At 41.9% G+C, this 23,786-nt stretch overlaps 1 protein-coding gene across 1 annotated transcript in view; it reads right to left on the bottom strand.

Annotated features, from left to right (window-relative positions):
• The window catches only part of drosha (drosha ribonuclease III), a 180,813-nt gene extending 162,364 nt beyond the window's left edge, over positions 1–18,449 (bottom strand). Inside the window, exons 1-10 of the mRNA XM_080751506.1 lie at positions 18,318–18,449; positions 16,201–16,978; positions 14,305–14,472; positions 11,266–11,325; positions 9,600–9,906; positions 7,703–7,844; positions 4,246–4,406; positions 3,245–3,325; positions 1,497–1,583; positions 773–859 (exon numbers count right to left, since the gene is read on the bottom strand). Of these exons, the coding sequence (XP_080607632.1) occupies positions 773–859; positions 1,497–1,583; positions 3,245–3,325; positions 4,246–4,406; positions 7,703–7,844; positions 9,600–9,906; positions 11,266–11,325; positions 14,305–14,472; positions 16,201–16,976 (1,869 nt within the window). The 5' untranslated portion in view covers positions 16,977–16,978; positions 18,318–18,449. The remainder of the gene's footprint in view (positions 1–772; positions 860–1,496; positions 1,584–3,244; positions 3,326–4,245; positions 4,407–7,702; positions 7,845–9,599; positions 9,907–11,265; positions 11,326–14,304; positions 14,473–16,200; positions 16,979–18,317) is intronic.
• Positions 18,450–23,786: the final 5,337 nt, after the last annotated feature.

Genomic DNA, 23,786 nt, shown 5'->3' with positions numbered 1-23,786 from the left:
TCACACAGTGACAGCCAAAAAGACATCAGGATTCTGTTAGGTCGATAATACAAACATTAACGAAGCTATGAAAAAGCAATCATGCACTGCAGCCTGTACTAGAAGCTACTGAAACCTTCATGGCAAAAGTGTACAATTATTAATGATATCACCTCAAATGTACCACACATGCTTTGGTGTTGGCAAGCATAATCAGAACCACAGTTGTACTGTACAGCAAGACTCCGCTACATTGATCCATCAAGTAACTTAAACATCATCTAACCTCCATAGTATCATATACATCATAGGTGTTGCTTGTGAAAAAGAACTGATCTACAAGTTAACAAAGTGTTTCATCCTGACACTTTGTTCGCTTTTATCTATGCTCTTTTTGGCAAGCGACACTGTCTCGCGATGGAATATTTATTTAATTAATCCAATACTGAATATTTATTAATTAAGCTTCATGTTAACCTTACAACAACACAGGCGCATGTGTGCAGCCATGGTCATTTACAATTTAATTTATCAGATAATTTAACAATGAATGAGAGGTGAAACACGGATCATAAAACGGCCAGTAGAGGCTGTCTTTTGTCCATTCGTGTCATGCACCCCCCGACCTACATAGGTATTGGTTTGGTGAAAGGTCAAAGTTCAGAGATATGTACCATTATGTGAAAACACACAGAAAAAAATGCATATCTGCAGAAGTCGTTCATCTCTGGTACAGGAAAGGCAGTGAGAACAGGCAAAGAAACAGAGCAGAGAAAACATTGCAGGGACTTACATTAGTGAGTGGCTTGTGGGAGAAGAGGGAGAAGCCTTCAAACAGGTACTCATGGTCATCATATTCAATCACCGTGGGTCTGTCAGTCTAGAGAGAAGAGAGGAAAAAAAAGAAAAGGACACAAAGAAACACACACAGGACTTGAGTAAACGCCATAACATAACTTGTGCAATAAATAGAAATGCACACAGACAGATGCTACACACATATAATGTTACTGTATGTACAGTACAACGTAAGCATTGAGCTAAACCGTATTCTTAAACTATGGCCTTGACCGACTGGTCTCAATCGGCATTAAAAGTTCATCAGTTCTGATAATGGATATTATAACATGCATAGTCATAAATCAGGCAGCATTGCCGCTTTATTTATGGAACAGAAATGCTTTTTCTAAAGATTTAAACCACACCAAAGGTGTAGAGAGGTACTTTAACATATTTATTAAATTAAGGTGATGATTAAGTGCTATTTTCACACGGTCGCTTTCTGGCTATAAAAGACTACTGCAGATGTCTAAGTGTTTGCGAAAAAAGAATAACTTGGCACCATTACTTTAGCACCGGTGCTGCAAAGCTACAGCAAATGTGCTGTACATTTCATCACTTTTCTTTGCCGTTATTCTGCAATTCTGTGGCTTCTTCTTGTAATTTCCTGGATCATTCAGTTTTCCATGAAGAATTATGTGGGTGTGTAGTTCTGGAGCAGGAAATGAGAGACATACCAGGAAGTTGGTGGGCGGAGACACAGTGATCCTGTAGTGGAACAGCTTGCCCGAGTTGTTGTTCATTAGACGACACTCTTTCACAGGCTGGGACCAGAAAATATATTAGCCATTACAGATTTATAAATGATAGATATACAAAATTATAATTGTACACATGCATTTTATTTATATATATATATATATATATATATATATATATATATATATATATATATATATATATATATATATATATATATATATATAATGTTACAGTTAGTTTGAGAAACCAGTTAGATTGGGAAAGGAGCGCTTGTTTTTAGTTCACCTGGATGTGGAAGAAGTTCACCTGTATGTGGAAGAAGCCCATGCATTAGTCCCACGCTAGCGAATGCTAACCTGGAGAATGCTACTATGCCTAAACCTAACCCTAACCTCAGTAAAACTATGCCTAAACCTAACCCTAATCCTAACCTCAGTAAAACTGTGCCTAAACCTAACCTCAGTAAAACTATGCCTAAACCTAACTTCAGTCAAATTATTCCTAGTTCCCCGAAAGAGGCACCGCCTGCTCCACCTTGTACCCAAAAACGAGCGCTCCTGTTCTCAATATAACTTAATCTCGACGCGTACACACACACACACACACACACACACACACACACACACACACACACACACACACACACACACACACACACACACACACACACACACACACACACACACACACACACACACACACACACACACACAAAATATACAGATCCATCTAAAATAATTTGAATATTGTGTTCAGTTACTTTTCTTGAAACGTTCATATATTACTTGAAACTTAAATATATTCTAGATACATTGCACATGCAGTGAATTATTCCAAACCTTTTTTTGTTAACATTTTTTTTGGCATAACAGCTCATGAATATCAAAAGTGCATAATTCAAAATATTACAATAATACAGAAGACCAAGATTTATAATACAGAAATATCAACGTTCTGAGTTGCTTGAAGTCCAGTGGGAAGTTTCTGCAGTCAGTTATGATTTGGGGTGCTATGGCATCTGCAATGCTTTTTACCCAATATTCTAATGTGTTAAGATGGATCTGTACAGGGTTCCCACTAATTTTTACCAATGAATTTCCAAAACTTTTCCAGAATATTTAACCCAATTTCCAGGACGATATAACAATAATTCAGAGCAATAACGAGTCTCTTACTCCTATGTGCAATGACAAAAGACAGGCAGTGTAGCAAAAATAAAGCGTGCACGCTGCGAACGGACCGTGGCGTGCATGTGGATCGTGCACGATGGACACGCACGCTCCCACGTCAAAAGGTAATAAAATCGTGGCAGGGAACCCTCAAAGTCGATTTATGGTGGCAGTAAATGAGTTAACAAAATCAATAACCAAAAACAATGGATAGCTATTTTTTCCAGGACCTTCCAGGACCCTTGATCAATTCCAAAACTTTTCCAGTCCTGGAAAACAAAAATCTGTTTTCAAAATATTTCCAGGAATTTCATGACCGTGGGAACCCTGTCTGTACAAAAGTAGATGATTACATGAAAAGGGGGGGTTACCAACACAACATAGGTTACAACAAAGCGATGTGGAGATTGGAATATGGTTATATGTAAATCACAGCATACATAAAGAGTACATACAGTCTAGGTTGACAGGAATAATGCTTTTGCCCTTGGTGTGACAAGGTTCCATTCCATGCTGTAAAAAGAAAAGGGTGATTTATTCATTGCATATCATACCTCCTCCCCTGGGTAGATGCTGTGGCGGATGCCTGTGCGTCTGGCCTTGGCGCTGCACTTACATAGTGGGCCATCATTCATCTGCAGCAGACAGCAAATGCAATCAGCTAACAATCGCAAGAGACAATGGATTCCAATAGGATCGTACGCCATATGGCTGCACTTTTCTTTTTCTTTTATCTCAAGTGACTCAGATACATGACTAAACTGACAGCATGGGTGGCTCCCCAGTGGAAATGAAACCTCGAACCATGGCAGAGGGACAGTCAGTGTCATTCTCGATCTAATCCTTCCCACTGAGCTGCACAACCCTCAACCCTGGCAGTGTTAAGAGTCACTCTCTGTGCTTTGAGGCACAGAGGAGAACGGAATGGAATCAGAATTGCGCTGGCAATTTGAGAAATGCTCCTATTGAGATGAGTCCCACTTGAGTAGAGCAGTTGTACTGCTGGATTTAGACTGCAGCTTCAGCACCACAGTGCCACACAACACAACACAACACTACACTAAACTACACCACATCAAAACATCAAAACATCTACCGTTCCGCGTTCCCATTACAATAAAGTACCCCCTCAGGACCCCCCCTCCCCTCGCCTCCTGGAGGGAACTGATGCCCCCTATAATGTAACGACATACAGTAGGTGGAGGTCATTGCTTCTTGCCTAACAATTAGTTTCACTCAACTCAACTCACAATATTAGGTTCACGATATACGATTTTAACACTTTTTTAAACACTACATTATTTTCTAAACAAATTATTCTTTCGTTTTTTTTTGCCCCTCCCCCCCAGTGTGATGTGTGTGCAGGCGTGTGTGTGTGTGTTTATTGTAATGTATTTATTATTATTATGATTTTTGGTGTACATTTCATTCTGACAATATTGAAAGATAATTTCAAACTTTTTTGATATCCCAAAAGATCGTTTTACTCCTCATCGTTCTTTAACATTTGTATAATATGGGAGAATGGGATATATGACCCCAGAATCTGACTGACCTGTCCCGGGTCGTTGTACCACAGCTCCTCGTGCATGCGGTCTGGGTGAGCTTTCTTCCGCTTGATCTCAGCAATGACGTCAAAAATGTCAGAGTCAGAGCTGCTGGAACCCGTGCTACCTTCTCCGTCAGAGTCGCACTCAGAGTCACTGCTGCTGTTTTCTAGAAACAGAAAATACCACATTAACGGCACTGTCAGAGTTAGCATCAGCACTTTCTTTGAATGTGACTTTTACTTTGCACGATGGTGTGGGTCCAACTAAGATTTAACGGTTGCCTTTTACAAAGGAAACCAAAGAACCAAAGAAAGCAACATCACAACATCGTGAACAACAGGAGTGGTGTTCACAATCAGTACACAACAATATTGCAGCAAAATACAAACACATTTCTTTATAAATTAAAATACGTTATCCGAGTAGGGTAAAAAACAAAAAAAACAAAGAGGGTGTAAAGCCTTTGTAGATGTTGGGTAAGCAAAACTCACGACAACTTAAATCAATTCCTTACTCTGCCTTGAACAATCATCGTCAAATTTTGTTCAAAGCTTTAGGGTTATGTTGACAACATTATGCCTATTGCTGATTGTTGATGTACATTGAGTGTTGTAGTTAACCTATGTTGTTATATTGTTTGTATTGTTTCTTGTTTTTTGGGGGACTGAGAATGGAAAGTACCTCTCTCTAAATCCGGCATATTTACACTTGCTCATGTGCATGTATTACAACTGTCTTGTATTCATCAATGTGCACTATCCCAAGTAACCAAATAAATAAATAAAGAAAGAAAAGTATAAAGTAAAGTTGTTGACGGAAAATAAAGACTGTTTCCTATTCATATTAGACATCAATCATTTCCCAGCCAGTCGGCGAGTGGAACAGAAGCCAGCCCCCAATTTATAAAGGTGACGGTTAAAATAATAGCATCTCCACTACTTGGAGAAGTAGAGATGCTGATTTGAATGAAAGAGAGTACCATGAAAAAATGCATAAGATTTCTGCCAGCATAAAATCACACCAAGAAAGGAAATAATTTAAAGATGACTTGAGTTATCTCTATTTAGGAACACTGCCAGTGTTTATATCCTAAAATATGACACTGCAAGGCCTGAGAAACAACAAATGCATAGCATGATTACGTTCATATCTTTAACGTTTCTTCGGAGCATGTTGGGAGTCTGCTACGCTTGGTGTGTTTGGCATTGTAGGGGTTGTACAAAGACTATTATAGAGATTTTGTTCTGTGGGACAACAGAGACTTAAATACTAGAAGAAGTGCTCTTCCAAACACTGGTCTCCGCCAGGTCAGGTAGGTTAGTGTGGCTTCCTGGTGGTGCTATAATAGGCCAATGTGAAAAGGGTGCCATGTGTTCTTGGGCCTTTCACGGCAATCAGACCCTGCATGCATGATTTGAGGCATTTTGTTTCCAAAAAATGTTTTTTGCTGGTGGCACTATAACAGGACAATGTGAAAGGGGTGGCATTAGGGGCGCCCGCTGGTCTACTGGTCCAGGCGCATATTAGGCATTGCCACATAGGCATGGATGCCTGGCGGCATCGCCGGTTCGATTCCCGATCTGGACAACCTTTGCCGCGTGTCACTCCCCATCTCTCCCCTAATTTCCTGTCAGTCAACTTTCCTATCAATAAAGGCATAAAAGCCCAAAAACTATTTTAAAAAAAAGAAAGGGGTGGCATTTGTTCCTTGACCTAGTGGGAATGTGCATGCAAAATCTCACACAAATCGCAGACTGTGTTCAGGATTTGAGGCATTTTGTTCAAAACTGACCAATCCTGCAAACTTTGGAATCCAATGTTAGCCATTCAGGATAGAATATGATATATCGGACAAATCCGTCTGATCACATCACTATAGAGATACTCTGTATTGATTTGCGTGATTTTTTGGACAATATCTGTAGGATTACTGTCCAGAAATGTGGATAAATCGGCCTCATGGTGGCGCTAGAACAGGCCCAGGTGAAAAAATGTGGGGCAGAGTTTCTGAATTGGCATCCATGGAGTGTGTGCGCACACTCCGCACAGTTTGGCAGCGACCGGGCCAACGGTGCCAGAGATTAGCTGGTAACGGACGGACGAACACACACACACACACACACACAGACGGACGGACGGACGGAGGGAGGGAGGGGCAAAACATACTCTCGCCATGCGTTTCGGCTGGTGGAGACAAAAACATTTCCTTTCAGTTTTCCAAATACAAGCAATACAAACAAAAGAAAAATAGAGGCGATAAAATTGCTCACTCTTATTTCAAACAACAACAACTGGAACTGTCAACACACACACACACATACACACTTGCTTCATGCTCACACTTCCTGTTCTGATATCAAGTTCTTGATCACACTTCCTTAAGCAATCTTGCACCACATGAAAATCACAGATATTAAATCACTTGAGCAGCCTAAACTAAAGCCTTATACACAATGATACTTCTGTCAAGACTATGTGACATTTCACACTTGTTCACACTGGATAAAAGTTTCTGCTAAATGCCTAAATATTAACTGTAAACTGTAGTGCTGTTCTGAAGAAGACGAGCCACGTTGGCAGTCTTTAACACAAACTCTGCCATCAAAATACCCCTTTGTACCCCTTCTCTGCCATGCCCGTAGAGCCCGTAAATGTAATAAAAATTAATTAAAAAACATTTTTTTATCGAAGCGCAACTAAAATAGGCCGGAACTAATGCTCCGTGATCGGTTTCTACACGGACACATTATTGAGCGGACAACTTTAACATTGGAGTCCCTGAACCGGAAGCGGAAGTCCGTCCTCTATTTTGGCCCGTTAACTTTCTGTCTGAACTCCGCGGCTTACAGATGGAGAACTTATTGATCAATTGAAAAAGTTTCAACGGATTCGAGAAGCTGATGGAATACGCGAACACACGATGCATAGCAGTGTCCGATCACGCACGATGGGAACTGGACGAGCGCCCACGTTAACCGGTAGGAGAAGCCGGCAGTGAAAGACATAGAGAAATTAACAGGCTTTACGGCCGTAAACTACGAATGAGTTAAGATAACATGCTCAACAGTCCAAAATGATTCAATGGCTTAGACTGAAGCACAGGCAATGTGTTCAATAAAAGGACATGTTATGAAGAACTGGGACAATCCTGGACTTGTGTGTTAATGTTAAAACTCCAAACAGAATTAAGCTCTTCAAAAAACCTTTTCAGATAGCCGAACTACAAACTAACAATGAGTCTCAACACTACATTTATACGACACAGGGAGTAGGGAATTCAATGACAAAAAAAAAAAAAGTTCTAATATGGAAATACAAGGTTTCTGTCCGACAGTGACGATATGAATTTCCATTCACGTGACGTGACAGTCACACACCCTGTCCACCACTATGCTGCTATACAGCCCTGAGTCAATCAGAGCTAACCAGACTTCGTCTGATTTACAATCCTACATAGATCACCTGGGTCCTCGTCTAGCTTGGTCTTCGGCGGCTCCCAGTTAGGTCTGGTAGATTTGGCACGCTCCTGCCTCTGGCCCAGCTCCTCATCGAAACGCTCAAACAATTCCCGCAGTTTGCTGGTGCCCACGACAGTAGAGTCACCCTGGAGTATAAAAGAAGCACAGAGTCAACGGTGAAGAGACAATGTTATGCCCCAGGTCAGCGACCCGTGCGTGAAACATGTTTTCAAGTGTTTGACAAACATTTAAATATAAATTAAACAGATAATTTGTTAATTTGAATCTATTTTTATTAAGCTATTTAATATTTTAAAGTGCAAGTTTGCAAGTTTGTTTTTTTTGCATAATAATGGCAACACAAACAGTGCTATTCAATTGTTTGCATTTACTTAAAGGCAATGAAAGTTTTTAATAGCTTTATTCCCATAGTAAACATTGCTTTAGAGCTCTTAGGCCACGATCAGACATTAGAGGCACAAGCCTCTAGCATGCCCTTGGGGGAGGAGGGGGGAAGGGCAGCGTCCAATTCATAGCTTGACTTAAGCCAAGAGGCATGCTAGAGGCAAAAAAACATGTGACTTCCATAGGGAATTAATGGGACAATGCTTTCCCCCCGCCTCCCCCAAATAGTCGGGGGCCTAAGGGAGATGACATGGTAATCTCGCGCTAATTAGTCTAAAAGCGCGACATTTTGAACAGATGTAGCCCAGGGTATGCTCTAATGATTTAGCTAGGGCGCCCGAGTCGGCGACCTTCGGGGTCGCCACAGCGGCCAAATCAAGTTGGGCTCCCATCGACTTTCTATACAGGAGGAAAATACCCAGAAAAAGACTTTTTTTCTGGGTATTTAAGTTGGATTTGAGGGGTCTAACTAGGGGTTTGTAATGATGCTGGATCCACTGCAAGCATTTGTTTTGCACAAAAAACATTCCTTGGGCTACAAATGGCCCAGGAAAACGATGGTTTAGTGATGAAAAGTGATGAGTCATCACTTTTCAGAGTTTTTTGGGTGTTTTCTGGAGCTGTGGCGACCCCGAAAGTCGCCGACTCGGGCGCCCTAGCTAAATCATTAGAGCATGCCTTGGGCTACATCTGTGCAAAATTTGGCGCTTTTAGACTGATTAGCACGAGAAAAAAAACCCTAAGGCCTCCGACTAACATGAATGCTCACCCATACATGCATCGTTTTCTGATGCCATTTCTAGCCCAAGGAATGTTTTTTGTGCAAAACAAATGCTTGCAATGGATTCAGCATGATGACAAACCCTTAGTTAGACCCCTCAGATCCTACTTAAATACCCAGATTTTATTTTTTTTTCTGGGTATTTTCCTCCTATATAGAAAGTCAATGGGAGCCCAACTTGATTTGGCTGCTGTGGCGACCCCGAAGGTCGCCGACTCGGGCGCCCTAGCTAAATCATTAGAGCATGCCCTGAGCTACATCTGTGCACAATTTCGCGCTTTTAGACTGATTAGCGCGAGATATCCTTAAGTCCCCCGACTAAAAGGCGAGATAGAGGCTTTTGCATCTTATGTCTGTCCGTGGCTTTAGGATTAAGTAGATTAACAATATCATCCAATCAGGAGAGAAATGTGTGAAAATGTATTTTCTGTTTACTAAATAGCTGGAGAGATCCACTTTCCTGATCAACATATATATTACAGAATCAGAATATAGAGCTTCAACTTTTTAAATGTAAAGAAACTTTGTTTTAACCAGAACATATCACTTACAGCACCTTGACCTTTTTTTTTGTTTATTGAATACTTCAACAAGTTGAAAACAGTACAGCACAGTAACTTTATTGTTTCTGTCAATATATACTGAGCAACGATGCTTGTGGTTGTGAACGTTTGCAACGAACGGCGGCACACGCAGCTAGCTCGGGTGACTATACCACTTGGTCCATGGGGTCGTTGGAGTAGTAGTTCTCGGCGTGTGTGCAGCGGATCCAAGCGGGCTTCAACAGCTCATCCTCCTCTCTCTCCTCCTCCCCTTTCTCCTTCTCCTTCTCCCGTGCATCTCTCTCCCTGTCCCTGTCGCGCTCCCTGTCTCGGTCTCGGTCCGAGGGGGACTCCTCCGTCTCCCTGCCCCGCTGCGAGGTGTGGCTACGCTCCCTGCTGAGACCAGAGCTCTCTGACCTCCTCGCCTCCCTCTCCTCCTCGCCCCAGCGGCTGCGCTTTCTCTCCTTGCTCGTCGACCGGCTGCCACAGGGAAGAAAAAAAATGTCATTATGTTTGTAATGGATTGTGGTTAGCCAGCGCCATCTGGTGTATAAACATAATGTGTATGTATGATAATAATAAAGCACTCATCAAAAGTTACACGTTTTAGTTAAAACTGAATGAATAAAATAAAATCAGCAGCAGAATAAAAACACATTAAAAAAAGGATTCAACTCAATTTAGACCTGTTGTAAGCTATACGCTCATTACGCTGTGATACCTTTCAATCCGGGGGACAACGCTGTGTCTCATTAGTTGTTGCTATACATATGGTGTGGCAAAATGTATCTTACTTTTTTTTTTTTAAATACAAATTTAAAGGGATATAACACTTTCAAAAAAACTTTTTGTAATTTTATCATCTAATCAGGCTTTTATGAACACCCTGAACAGTTTTTAATTAGCTTGATTGAATATTTAGATATTTGATGTAAATGTTACCAGGCCCTCCAGGCCCAGGGCCTCTCCCCACACACACCCATTGTAACTTCAAACTTCATTTTAACCATGATAGATTCATTAAAAACACCCATTATGTTTTCTGGTGACTCATAATACCATCCTAATACGTGAGCAGACCGTGTTTTTTCCATAACTTTTTTAATTTATTTTTAATAATATATTCTTTTAATTAATTTTTTTCCATTTCCCCAAATAATTATTAAAAATACATGAAAAAAGTTATCGAAAAAAAACACGGCCTGCTCATGTATTAGGAGGGTAGTATGAGTAACCAGAAAAAATAATGGGTGTTTTTAATGAATCTATCATGGTTAAAATGGAGTTTGAAGTTACAATGGGTGTGTATATGGAGAGAGGCCCTACCACTGCTCCCTGTTGAAAGTGGAATATCCCTTTAAGGTTTTCAGAAAACTTTTTAGAAGAAGTTTTTAGAATGGGCCTCAGGTCTAAATGGGCTAATAGTTTGTTTTTCAAAATAGTAAAGAATGTCTGAAAAGTTTAGGAACACCACTGCAAACTGTCAATGTGTGACAAAATAATAGCATGTTCCACCACAAAAAGTTGATGCCGCGTTTGAGGCCCAATCCTGGCAGGCGCTAGAAACGCTGAAACCTTATAGCTCCATATTTCAACTTTTTATGTTTTTTGTTCAAATTAATGACCCACTTCATACTACACTGTCACACAAAGGTAGCACAATTAGCCGATCTACAAACCTGCGCCTCGCTGTGATTTGTTTAAACCTTGTATGTCCAAAAAGTAACCGTTTTGGTTTTCCACCGACAGCGACATTATCCTCAAATGCAGTGAAAGAAATGGTGTGGATCAGAGTTTGACTGCCAGGACTATACAGCGGATGTGTAGACAGATAGGTACCTTCTTGGTCTCTTCCTATGCCTGTCGGGAGTCCGACTGTCCCTGTGGCGATGCCTCTCCCTTCAAACACAAAACACAAAAGTTACTCCACATCAGCGGTCCAGTTGATTTAAGGTATGTAAGTTAATCTACATCTGTAATTGCGACTGTCAGGTCGCAGTTACTATCAAAACCTCCACCAGCTGTCAGTCAGTCAGTCCGTCCGTCAGTCAGTCTGTCACTCACACGTCACACTTTTGCCCTTCTCATATCTCCGCAACCGTTGCCCCGATCCATGCCAAATTTTGCACACACACTCATTGGCTATCAAATCACAACCTCCTCTTTCTCACATGGCCCTCTTCTAGCGCCACCATGAGTCCGATTCTTGCAAAACACATTTTTGGACACTGCTCCTACAAATTTTGCCCTCAAATCACGCAAATCGGTACACACTTGGTCTACACTCATGTCTTCAACATGGATCTGTCCCATATAGCGCCACCACCAGGACGATTTTTTCAAACACATCTTTGGAACAATGCTCCTACAGATTTTGCCCTAAAATCACACAAATCGGGACACGTTGGCCCTCATTTATCAACGTGGTGCAGATCAAAATTTGGGTGTACACCGAAATTTAGGGAAGTCTCGACATTTATCATTTCAACTTGACTTTGACGTTGGCGTAGGGTAGGATAAAATCTCACGTCAAGTCCAGAGGTGGTGTAGGATTCATCCTACACCACTTTGTTCCATTGTAGACGTGCGGAGCAGCATTGTGTAACTAGTCATGCACGCCGATTTTATTTCCAAGTTACAATGACAAGCAATCAAAATCTAGCAACATGGAAGCAATCTACTGTTAAGTGCTTTAACAGTCTATATTTTAAGATTGCAGACCTGGCTCAGAACAAGCACATTATTATAGCCTACGAACGCATGCGAGAGCATTTTCGGGACCAGCGCGGCGCCGCTGTGATCTACCGTGAGGCGTGAGCCTCCAATTTATACAGTGACGCGAGTCCTTTTAAATATGGATAAAACCCGAAGCTCCAAACCTGGCTGTGCCCAGCCCCGCGCACGCACGCTGCGGATGATTTATTTGGTCCACGGCCCACCTGGGAGAAGACAAGCCCACGCAGGAACGGTACATGATCGCTAGTTCAAGCACTCAAAAGTGCATTGCGCTCGTCACCGAAATTGGGTTAAATTAATATCCAAAACGTAACCGTGGGGTCTCTCAATTTATACAGTAGATTCTGTACACTATGCTGGAGTTAATGATGAAACCCGACGTGGCGAGCCTTGAGATCATGGTCATGGGGAATATGATTGCTTGTAACCAAATGAACGCGCTCTGTCTGCGCACGCACGGGTAGGCAATGGTTTAAATTAATATCCAAAAGTATTCATGGCAGTGACCAGTGACTTGTGTCATTCATGTCGGCTGCGGTGCTATAGCCTCCTTGTCAAAGATTGTACCGTTGGTTAATCCCACGTTTCCACTGTCAAAGACTGCTGTGTAAACCAAAATGCTGCTGTTCCAAGTAGCCTAGTTGCGTGTGTAGGTGTGTGCGTGCGTGCGTGCATGTGTGCGTGGTCTGTGTGGGACGCGGACATGGCTTTTCTTTGGTTGTTAGGTCGTATTCGGGTTGTTCTGGTCGTAAAATGGGGCCGTTTCGAGAATAATTAAGGGCGTGTTATTTAAATTTCAGCCTGCGCATTTATCAACGCTGGGATCAAATGTACGCCAGGTGTGTCTGTTTAGGAAGCATTGATAAATGCCGTGCACACGTTGCCCTACGCAAAATTTGGTGAAAAAAATAGACCATTTTTTACACTCCATTGATAAATGAGGGCAAGTATGTCTACACTCATGTCATCAACATGGATCTGTCCCATATATCGCCACCATCTGGTAGTTTTCTTTTTTCAAACACATTTTTGGACACTTCTACAGATTTTGCCCTAAAATCACGCAAATCGGTACACAATATCTCTACACTCATGTCATCAACATGGATCTGTCCCATATAGCACCACCATCAGACCGATTTTTTCAAACACTTTTTTTGGACACTGCTCCTACACATTTTGCTCTAAAATCACGCTGCGACCTGACGGTCAGTTATCTCCCGATTAGGGAGTCTTACTGGTATAATTAAACTTTCATATATTCTAGATACATTGTGCATGCAGTGAAATATTCAAAACCTTCTGATTGTTATGGCATACAGCTCATGAAAATCAAAAATCTGTATATCATAATATTATGATATTACACGAGACCACTCAGAAGTCCAGTGTGAAGTTTCCTCAGTCAGTGATGAAATGTGGTGCAATGGCATCTGCTGCTCTCTTTACACAATATTCTCATTTTTGGAGAGGTGTGTGACTGTGTGTGTGTGTGTGTGTGTGTGTGTGTGTGTGTGTGTGTGTGTGTGTGTGTGTGTGTGTGTGTGTACTATATACAGTATATATGTTACAGTATGTTTGGGTAACTCAGGACGGTAAGAGTAAGAGCGCTTGTTTTGTCGTTCACCACACACTAATCACCACCAGATGGCGACGACAGCCCATAGACAGCCATTCACTAGTGCAGGCGCTGACGTCACTCGTTTGCGACTCTCTTTCTTTATTTACTAGCCTAGCTGGGTGGTGTTTAGCCATTAGCTTAGCCATTAGCTTACTATGAGCGTTTATCGTGGGCTTGCCCAGGCCGTAATAAATATAACGATTGCATTCACCACGGCTTCGTAACTCGCGCGGCCGGCGGAGCGCCGCGCGGCCCTGGCCCGCTCTTCGCAGCCACTCGCGCCTGCGGCGCTCGGGGGCGAAGAGCAGGACCAAGGTCCGCTGGCCTTCGCGCCGCTTGCAATGTCGTGGACAATCGAGCGGCTCCGCCTGGAGGACGTTGTTGTGGGCGACCACTTGTTCCGCCCCGTGCGGCACCACGAGTGCTCCGTTTCTCGACCGTCCTGTTTCTCTAACAAACCGTGACATATATACACACACACATACACAAAGAGGGCACTTGCTCTCCTTGTACGGTGGTACCTGCTTCGCTCCCTGCTCCTGTGCCTGGGTGGGGAGCTCCTGCCTCGGTCATACTCAGACCTGTATCGTCCTCCATCTGGTCTCACACTCCTGTCTGGGCTCCTCCCCCGCTCCTTCCTCTGTCCAGAGAACTCCATCTTGTGCCTGTCGCCGCTAGGCCCGCTTGGCCTGTCACAATCATTACATAACAGCCTTATTTGAGGTCATTGCTTAATTTTTTTTTCACAATAAAAAAAAACAAGCAGAAATTAGACCCTCCAGAAAAACGCGGGCAAAAATCCTTGATTATGCGGGCTAAAATCCTTGATTTTGCGGGCAAAAATCCTTGATTATGCTGTGAATTATGCGGGGTTTTTGTGTGAATTTATGCGATGACAATGCGAAATATGCGGGAACTTGTGGAAGTTGCGATTAAATGCGAAATTATGCGAAATATGCGGGAACTTAAAAAACATATTTATAGCCTACAGTATATATACATATTATAATAAAAATTGATAACTATTAATTAAACCACTTTAATATACAGTACACTGGCTATTTGGAAATAGACAATCTACAAGCTCACAACATCACTAAGTAGTCATCAAAGTAGTCAAAACACGAATTTAAGGGTCCTTGAGTGAATTGAGAAATGCAAAACAGACTTTTGACTGCCTTTCATTATTTTCAAGGCAAAAAAGCAAACCTCTGTCAAATATCTGCAATTTAATTACCTTAATGGGCTACATCAAGGCAAAAATAATTACCTTATGGCCTATGTGATTGCTAAGGATACAGCTCACTGCTAAAGCAAAACTCTGGTTTATTTATGTGGTTTTGCTCTCTCTAAAGGGATTTAAGGGATTAAAATGTTATGCATTCAATTGCTGTTCCTATCCATCCATGGAATACTGCGTGCTACTTTTTTTCGGAGAGGTGCTCGTTTGCTTTGAACGGCAACGACGCAACGTTTCAAACGGAGAACAATGGAGACCTCAACACAAGTAGGATAAACTTTAATTTGTCGTTTCTTGAAGTTTGAGGACCGAGGAAGAGTGTGTTATTCTAGCGTCACGTTGGCGAGGGCCAACGCTCATACCGTATAGCCTACATTATGCCTGCATCTCTCTCTCTGTCTGCCTGCAGTTCTCACGGTGCAGCGTGCACGCAATCGCACGGCACACACACATACACACACACACACACACACACACACACACACACACAGAGAGGAGCCACAGGTTTCACAGCGCATCATTGTTTTGCTTCTGTTTTGTGTCTGAACGTGATTGAACAGTGAAGCGACGACTTTATACTTTTATGCGAAAAAGTGCGGGGATTGTGAAATCAAGCGATGCCCGCATATTTCGCATATTTTCCGCGGAAATATGCTAAATATGCGGTGAATATGCGGGGATTGTGAAATCATGCGAGCCCCCGCATAATCAGCGGCATTTATTGATTATTGCGGGAAATTCTGCGATCGCATAATCGCGTTTTTCTGGAGGGTGTAAGAAATAGCAGATCTACAAACTGACGTGCGCTTGTAGATTAGGGGCGTCCAAATTTAGGAATGAAGTCGCGGGCCGTATAAAATGTGTTCCCAGGCCGTATTTGGCCCCCGTGCCGCACTTTGGACACCCCTGAAGATCGTCTATTTAACTTTTTTGTTTTACATTTTAAAGGCATAAAATATTAAATATATGAAATATTAAATATGTAAATGTCTGTCATGTATTCGTATATTTTAAGTTATTTGTCGTATTTTCCCCGTGCAATTTTTGTTTGAGGAGCCCAAAAGCCAGACAGAAAAGTGTTTATTCATATGTTCATTATTGTTAAATCGCAATTATTTGTGGGAAATTCATCGTCAAGTAGAATACATCATGATGGATCATGGCAGCCCTACCCTACCTGTCAACATGGCCACCAGAGCCGTAGCTCTTCTGCCTGTGCTCGTCGTGGCGATGCCCGTGGTCCGGCGGTGACCTGCGGCTCTCGGGGGGCTTCTCGTACTTGTACTGGCCCTGGCCCCCATGGCCCTGGCCCCCATGGCCCTGGCCCCCGTGGCCCTGTCCCTGTCCCTGGCCCCCATGCCTGAAGCCGGGGTCTGGCTTGAACGAGCTCTGGCCATAGCCACCGGGGCTGAAGCCAGGCGGAGGGAAGGGCGGGTGAGGAGGATGCGGGTAGTTCATGGCGTACGGGGGATGGTAGCCCATGGACTGAGGGGGCATCGACGGAGGCATGGGCGGGTGCGGCATGGGCGGAGGGGGTATGGGGGGCATCATGTACGGCTGGTATCCGCTCTGAGACTGTGACGCCTGCGATCCGGATGCGGATCCGCCCGAAGAGCTGGTCAGAGGCGGCGGGAAGTTGGGGGGCGGCTCCGGAAAACCATGTCGGGCGGGCGGCTTGGGGAAAGGCGGCCGCATGGGACACTGGCCAAGCGGACCGGGAGTCTGGGAGGACACTGGAGGGGGGTACGGCATGAAGTCAGAGTGAGGGGCCATGTAGCCACTGCTTCCGTGGTAGCCGCCGCTGGGATGGGCCTGAGGGTCATAGTGGTACGGGGGAGCGGGCGGTTGTGGAGGCGGTGGCCGAAGATTGCAAGGTCGGTAGTTCTGGGGAGAGCCGTGCTGGCCGGGAGGCGCTCCACCTCTGGGGCCCCCGCGATCCTGGTGGAAGGACATGGCTGTGTGGAACAGAATGTTCACTGGTCAGACTTGGATTTGATAGTCCATTGTATTCTACACCACTGGTTCCCAAACACTGGGTCGGGACCCATTTGACCACATTCTTATGGGTCCCTTTAATTTTTGTATTTGTTAATAATAAATAATTAATGAATAAATCAAATACAAAATCTAGGAAATTCCATAAATTAGAAAATATGTTTAAGAACTAGGGAAAAAAGCCGATCTACAAGGTCACAACGCGGCGCGAAGCTTGTAGATCTGCTGTTTTCACTAGTTTGGGTCCCGGCCGGGCAAACATCTAATTTCTCTTTTGGGTCTCAACTACCTAAAAACGTTTGAGAACCACTGTTCTAATCTACACAACTATAACAGGACCTGGATTTCACTACTTTATTAGCGGTTTGCATAGGAAAAGCACAGCATAGGACAGTACAGATCAGAAACAAGGTAACTTACTAATATGATTCTAACCTGGCTTGTTTACATTGGGGTCATTTTAGTACTACGAAAGAGAAAGGGATAGGGAATTATGGTTGACTAATAAACGTCCAAACAGAGAAACGTTTTGTCGGTAAACAATATTTTCGCTTTCAAAGAAACGTGTAAACAGCAGGCACTGGCACACCTTTGTAATTTGATTTGACAGCCTTTGGCTGCCATTATGTTTGAAATTGAAAATTGTTGAAAGTGTTATTGCTACTCCTGGCCATTGCCACTCATTACCGTGCACAACTATGTCACAATATCAAACATAGCAAGATAGAAATAATAATAAGACTAATACATGGGTTCTCAAAGTGGGGTCAAGCCCCGGGGACCCCAAGGGACCGTCCTTGATGGAGTTCCAGTGAGTCCCGAGCTAATTGATATAGTTGGGAACCAAATGGACCCTTATGGGTCTCTAACTCAGTGTACAAATGGAATCCAAGTGGATTTTACAATATAAAGTGGGGTCTCATTAAATGAGGGTCCGTAGCCTAATGCAAGTCAAACTGGTGGTCCTTGACATTTAAATGGTTGAGAATCACTGCTAGAGCCGTAAAAATATGTTCTTATAATACTGTATTAGCTGAGCTCTGGTCCATAGCCTTAGTGGGGTCCTCCACTAACGCTATGGACCAGAGGGTCCCTGGGATTATGTGGGATATCTTTTCAAATGGGGGTCCTCGGGATAATAAGTGTCAATTTGGGGGTCCTTGAATGCACTAACGGTGGTCAAAATGTGGGCTACCTGTTGCTAACAGCTATCTTGCTTAGCCATATTGTTATCTAGCCAGTTAGCAGGGGAGCTACTGTCAGCGCTGGTGTAGGTTTATTGCAGTGCAAAAAGCTTACCTTTCAAAAATGACGACGGTTCGATTATTCGATATCAGTATCCGTTCAGCAGCGAAGAGAAACGCTTTGAGCAACAGCAAGTCTCCGGACGGTCTAGAACTGGAACGTGACCATGATGCTGCTATCAAAACATCACTGCTGAATGGAGATGGGACGTTCGTGAACGAATCGAGTCTTTTGAACGGCTCTTTGAAATGAACGATGGGATCCGGTTCGCAGTAGGGAGCCGTTCCTTTCTAAATGAACAGTTGTGGGAAAAGTACAAGCATTCTTCTTTACTTATGTAAACGTAAACGTATCAACACTGCAGTGTAGAAATACTCTGCCACAAGTAGAAGTTTAGAATTAAAATGTACTTGAGTAAAAGCGCAAAAGTAGTGTTTTTGATTGATTGAAGAATTTATTAGAAGTTTGCAATAGAAGAAAGTACAGTTTCTTGACAGTACAAATCACTGGTACAAGGTCAACTGAAAGGAGATCCTAGAAAGCCGAGGCTTATTTCCACAGGAACCACACTTTAAGTAGGCTATCTCATATAACATTGAAAGACAGACAGATAGAAGTTAGAACATAGTACTTTAGGCTATCTAGGATAATATCAGTTTCAAGAGCATAACATCAAATACAAAGGCAGAAAAAAAAGAAAAATCGGGGGGAACATGGGGGCTTAGTCTATTTACAAGTCACGGGTAGCAGCTGTCTGAAGGTGACTTTTCATACCAATTTTGAAGGAGGCTAGGGATTTGCTCTCCTTGCTTGTGGAAGGGCGTTCCACGTGTTGATAGCAGGAGAACGAGTTAGAGCCTTAATTGTTTAGTGTTAAATCTACGTTGATGATGATTAATTAGTGGAGCTGCCTCTGGTGTTGTGATTGTGAACATCCTTGACCTTTAAGAAGTAGTTTTTCAGGTATGGGTATCTTGGAGGTGTAGTGTATCTTGTACACCAGGCCCATTGCAAGGTATCAAAATGTACTTAACTTGTACTTAAGTTAAGTACATTTTGATACCTTAGTGGAAAATACTCGTTATGCAGAATGTCCCGTTTCACAGGTTTTCCAATGAATAACATTTTGAAAAATCATTTGAAAATAGCAGATCTACAAGTTCAGAACACAGCTCGTAGATTTTGTGAGCTTCTATATCGGCTATACCTCGGTATGTAGAGCCTACCTATATGTCCGAAATAATTGTATATAGGGTTGAAGTGATTTGTAATTGTAGGCCTAATCAAAAACTAAACAGTAACTATAGTAACTCAAATGAGCCAGTCTTTTGAACGGCTCTTTGAAAGGAACGGATCCCAGAGATCCGGCTCACTTCAAAGAACCATAAATCCCATTTCTACTGAAGGCTGGAACTGAAGGCTGTTTTAGCACGGACTGTTGTTTCTAGTCGGAAGACTAAACCAGACGAACACATGTGCGCCAATCAAAAAGGAGAGTGTTTTCTGCTGGTGTTTCAGTCGCGTGAATCAAAACAGCAACGCGGTTTTGACAATGGAACAAGGAGATAGTCTAGTAGCCAGCCCATAGAGCCCCATTGTGAACCCGGACATTTTGAGTACCCTAAAGTTTTATGTTAGAAATGTTGAGTATGGGTCCCCAGCATGTAGAAACTGCCGGATGCTAACTTGCATATGTTGAGCAATTTTCATAATTCGCATAATTAGCTTTAATTAGCATAATCACCTATAATAATGGATAATATGTCAAAAACCGATTGGCTGATTTGAACAATATTGGAGTGGTTTTGGGGGTTATTGAGGATGCTGAATCCATTTCTGACATTTTTCAAATTCAAAATGGCTGTTTTAAACCGGAAATGGCCATATAAGAACTTAAATTGGGATGATTTTGATCATTTTTTGTTGATTTTCAAAATGATGAAGTGACTATTTTTGCTAGGCTATTGTGGCAGTCATTGTTCTAATCATTTTGTGTGGATTGTCTATATTTGGCTTTTGAAATGCAGATAATGTATAAGCATATAAATAACCACATTTATAATTTAATTCATAATCAAAATCAACAAAAAAGTATCAAAATCATCCCAATTTAAGTTGGTATGTGGGTCAGTGACGTGACGCCCCAAAAAATGTGTTTTTAAAAAAACTTTAAATTGCAGGCATAAAAGTTATTTACTTTTGTTCTACTCACTCTCAACCTTATGGAAATACATTTTGTTTTTAGATATTTTATTGGAATCAGACTTTATTCAGCAGTTTGTTGTACTTGTGCCTAAAATCGTCATATGGTGTGACATGAAAATAATTGTTCATAAAATGAAAATGGAGTACATCTTTCTTAAGTTACTCACTTTATCAAAGTCCTTTATCATAACTAACCAGTGATCCACTATAGTTTTTTGAAAATTAATTATATCTGTATATTTTTTTCATAATCAACACTCTGTGTGAGGCCCATGTTCATGATCTTACAACATATTTTAATTGTATTCTGTCAAAACTTTCTCTAAAATTACACAAATATTTGTGACTCCTGATAATATTACACAAATATTTGTGACTCCTGATAATATTCTCTATGTAATCCATAAACATTTTTTTGGTTTAATCATTAATAAAGGTATGATTTTTCACTATTTGGAATGTCACACCAAATGATTTAGTGTCACACCGTATGATCATATCTTCATGTGTCAAAGCAAACTGTGTTTTAACCTACCTATTAGTGAGTACTGAACTTTACTGATTGATTAAACAATTACCCAGGATAACATGGCCTTAATATTTCTGAACAGGATATTATTGTAGGGCTTTAACATGGGATAAGAAAGAATTGTAGTAGTAGATGGATGATGAGGATGTGCACAGGAATGCTACGCACACCTAAGTCTTCTGCCGGCCCACGGCAGAAGGATCCTAAAGAGACAATAAGGCGCATAGCCACACTTGGAGCCAAGGCAACATTTTATTAACACCAATTAGTGGAAACAGAACTCAGCATTCAGGTAAATTGCTTTTTTCCGAAGTCTCCTGAACTTGAACACAGCATTTTGTGTTGAACAAATGTAATTAGGAATCATGACATTACACCACATCTCCACTAGCTAAAGAGTGCTGGGTTGTGCAACTCCGAAAATAGCTGATCTACAAGCTCTCGCAGCACAACGTGTTGAGAGCTTGTAGATCAGCTATTTTCGCTAGTTTTGTCTCGGGTCCTACCTTAACACTGTCCACTGTCCAGTCCAGTGAGTGAAAGTACAAAAGTATTAGATCAGATTAGATTATACATTTAGACTGTATTGTACATCAGCCAGTCTTATTTGGTGAGGGTAGCAAACCGGCTGCCTTGTTGCGGTTCTGCTATGCCACAGACAACCTCCTGCTCTTCGTAGAAAATGCAGTCTCGCCCCTTTGGCTCCTCTCTCCTTGCTGGGTCATTGTTTAGTTTCTCCCTGTACTTTCTCGTTCTCTCAGCACTTGTCATTTTCCAGCTGACAAAAGAAAATGGAATGTATAGTTTAAGACAAAGAGAAAATATTGTTTAGATTGAAACAATATGTTAAGGTTTCTGTGAAGGGGTTTCTGCTCTGTCTGATGAATTTGAAGTATCACTGAATGAAGCTAAATTACATTTTATGTAAAAATGATTAAAACAAATGTTTAAATGTACAAAAGAAACATGGAACTTTGTTATTTATTGTTATATCTGTAGTTAAATACAGTATAAATCATATGGTGTGACAATCAAGTCATATGGCATGACAAGCAGACATGTCACACCATTATGATTAAGTGTCACACCATATTACGTTTTCTGCATTTAGGTTTACCTTGAGGCTACTATGTACACATTAGCATGCTAACAGCATGCTAGCTATAACAAAGCAACCTAGATCTACATGGAAATATGACCAAAACTTCAAATAACTTAAGCTTTTTTTAATTAAAAGGTGTCACACCAACAGACATCCAAAGTGGTGAGTTTGTCAAAGTTTCAACAAGATGGCATTTCATGAAAATGTTAAAATCATAACTCACCTCAGACACATGTCTTGCAGTTGTGCTGGGAGTGCTGAATAGCCTTACAGAAGAAGGACCTCTCTAGCCAATAGGTGTCCAAATAATTGCCTGTTTAATTTGTCCAAACTAGTGTCACACCAAATGATTTTGGTTTGGGGGACAAAATGTTTTTGATCAGAAATGACTGAAAACATTATGCTTTGACTTTGAAAAGATATAGGCTCACAAATAGACATTTTTTTTAGCCTAAATTCATTTTCAAATGATTTTTAGCAATTCTTTTTCTTAGTTTTATTCAAGTTCCCACTTTGAGAAACAAGGTCAGGACAGTCACACCATATGAGTTTTGCCATGTTTGGTTGAAAATTCTGAAGAAATGAGGAATGAAATGTTTTAATCTTGAGTAAGTTCACATAAAGCTTAATGTCCTGCACAATATTCAGAAGGTTTTTGACAAATATATTTTTTATTTATACATGTTTGACACAGAGGACAGCGAAAACGTTACGTCACGTCACCCACCCATGTGGCCATTTACGGCTTAAAGCGGCCATTTTGAATTTAGAAAATGTCAGAAATGGATTCAGCATCTTCAATAACCCCCAAAACCACTCCAATATTGTTCAAATCGTCCTATCAGTTTTTGACATATTATCCATATAGGTGATTATGCTAATTAAAGCTTATTATGCAAATTATGCAAATTGCTCAACATATACAAGTTAGCATCCGGCAGTTTCTACATGCTGGGGACCCATACTCAACATTTTTAACATAAAACTTTTGGGTACTCAACATGTCCGGGTTCACATTTTGGCTACTAGACTAAGAGGATTCCGAGTGTATTAAAGGGTTCATTCGGAAATGCGCACCGGGTCTGATTAGGGTTAGGGTTAGGGTTAGTGTTATAGTTTTACTGAGGTTAGGGTCGAGGGTTAGGGGTCGTTTCACACTCTAATAAAGAGCCTAACTAATTTCGGTTCGGGAGGGCTCCCCGACCCGAAATTATTTAGGTTCGGGGGGAGTTCATCCGTACTTTCTTAACGGCTTGCCGAAGTCGCTTGTAAATATTGGAGGTGCATGGCATGACAACGTTTGTGGCCGATAGATGAGCGTTGCAGGGCGGATACATATCTGACTGGCCCTCGTGCTGCACGCTGAATGACCAGAGGTCCAGTCTCCAGTGAGTAGCAGGCAGCTCCAGCAGGCAGCAGCACTAGTGACGGGGACACAGGGTCTCTTCCTCTCTCTCTCTCTCACTCACTCTCACAAAGTCGAAAACATTTAATCTACAAGCTCACATTATAGACGTGCCGCGGCCGCCTCTCTTGCTGCATGCATATCATCACGCAGTCACAACTCGTCGTGGTCATCAACACGGAACATTAGCAAAGTTGTGTCTATGCTTTTCTTTTCTCTTTAAAACGGTCGGCGAGTAGCAAGACATGCACCAAAGCTGTGTGTGTGTGTGTGTGTGTGTGT

Source organism: Nannobrachium achirus (genome assembly GCF_963921795.1).
Source record: "Nannobrachium achirus genome assembly, chromosome: 21".
In the NCBI taxonomy this organism is placed as follows: domain Eukaryota; kingdom Metazoa; phylum Chordata; class Actinopteri; order Myctophiformes; family Myctophidae; genus Nannobrachium; species Nannobrachium achirus.
This window is presented reverse-complemented; position numbering and strand designations above follow the sequence as displayed.